Source organism: Apaloderma vittatum, unplaced genomic scaffold (genome assembly GCF_000703405.1).
Source record: "Apaloderma vittatum isolate BGI_N311 unplaced genomic scaffold, ASM70340v1 scaffold31680, whole genome shotgun sequence".
Classification (NCBI taxonomy): Eukaryota; Metazoa; Chordata; class Aves; order Trogoniformes; family Trogonidae; genus Apaloderma; species Apaloderma vittatum.
In genome coordinates, this window is record NW_009695542.1 from 1,272 (window position 1) to 2,833 (window position 1,562).

Sequence of the window (1,562 nt, forward strand, 5' to 3'; positions counted from 1 at the left end):
CAGGGTCAATTGGGGTGTCGCGAATTGCCTGCTACGACAGGGTGAAGGTCTTTGCAGCATCACATATCGCTTGGGGCTCATCACAACGGTGTTCCCACCACCCCTGCATTGCCTTTTATGGGTTGCACGTGCCACACCAAAGGTGATGCAGTCCTGCTATCACCCGGTAACGCGTGGGAGGTGTGGGAGCTCCCAAACAGCCCTGCAGCCTGGGCAGCCATACACCATCCTCCTCCTTCCTCAGCTTCTCCTCTGCATCTTCACCTTTGCCATGGTCCTGGTCCCCGAAGCGAAGGACCAAAGCAAGGCAGCAAAGGGCAGGAGAAGGGGCCTGGCACGGCTCCCCACGGCCACACCTGCCCTCGCCTGGGCCCCAGATGACCCTTACACTACCATGGCAGACTACGAGCGCAGCATCCAGGACATGGTGCGCCAGCTGAGGAACAGCTCTGAGCCGAGTGACAACAAGTGCCAGGTCAACCTGAGGCTCTGGAGATCCAACAGGAGGAGCATGTCCCCCTGGGCCTACAGGTGAGTTTGGGGCAGGGGGACACGCATGGTGGCTCATCAGCAAGTGCTGCAGCAGCCACAGCTCCAGCATCATGGGGCTGCAGCGGCTGCCCAGGGGTGTGATGCCAGGCAATAGCCCATTTCACTCTGCAGAGGCATTGCCCTTCCTGTCCCTAGCTGCCCACTGCCCCCCATCTCACCGTCTCTCCAGCCTTGTCTTGATTTCCCTCTTCTCCAGTATAAACCACGATGCAACACGGATCCCAGCAGACATCCCTGAGGCTCGATGTCTCTGCACTGGCTGCATCAATCCCTTCACGATGCAGGAGGACCGCACTATGGTCAGCATTCCCATCTACAGCCGGCTGCCTGTCCGTCGGCTGCTCTGCCAGGTGCCTGGCGAAGTGAAGAAGAAGTGTCAGAAGAAGTACCAGATGGTCATGGAGACCATTGCTGTAGGCTGCACCTGCATCTTCTGAGGTTGCAAAGCTAACCCCTGCAGCTACCCGTGGGCATGTAGCCAGCTTGTTTTTGCTTCCTGAGCTTACCCAGTCCCGTGGGAGAGGGTCACTGGGCTGAGCACGAGGTGAGGAAAGACCCCGCGCAATGCAATGGCAGCTCCAAGAGCTCCCCGATATTCCCCTGCAGACTCCACCAGCCTCAGCTCAAGCAGTGATTCTGGGGACACCCAGCATGGGAGCAGCCCCTGCCAGTCACCAAGCTACGCAGTCCCACAGCGCAGTCCCACAGCTGGCCTCACAGAAACACCATCCTGAGCCAGCTCAGCTCCAGGGAGGAGCTCAGCAGGGTGGGCTGGAAGAGAGCAGGAGGCAGCTGCCTGCCAGTCCCTCTTGGCTGGGCAGGATCAGGCCTCCTCCCTCCCGTTTGCCATCGGTGCAACACCTCCGGGAGAGCCCAGCCCTCCCCAGCTCACCCATCAGTTCCTCTGTGCTGGGCCAGGCAGCTCAGGGAGCAGGACAAGCGGACGGTGGTTTGGGTGGCTTCTGAGGTCTTCAATAAAGCGCATTGCTGGCCCCTGTCTGAGCCGCCCC

The 1,562-nt window shown here is 60.2% G+C and overlaps 1 protein-coding gene across 1 annotated transcript in view; it reads left to right on the plus strand.

The window, feature by feature from the left end:
* Positions 1-989, plus strand: part of IL17B (interleukin 17B) — a 1,672-nt gene extending 683 nt beyond the window's left edge. Inside the window, exons 2-3 of the mRNA XM_009871698.1 lie at positions 245-531; positions 749-989. Coding sequence (XP_009870000.1) covers positions 245-531; positions 749-989 — 528 coding nt within the window. The remainder of the gene's footprint in view (positions 1-244; positions 532-748) is intronic.
* The last annotated feature ends 573 nt before the right edge of the window (positions 990-1,562 follow it).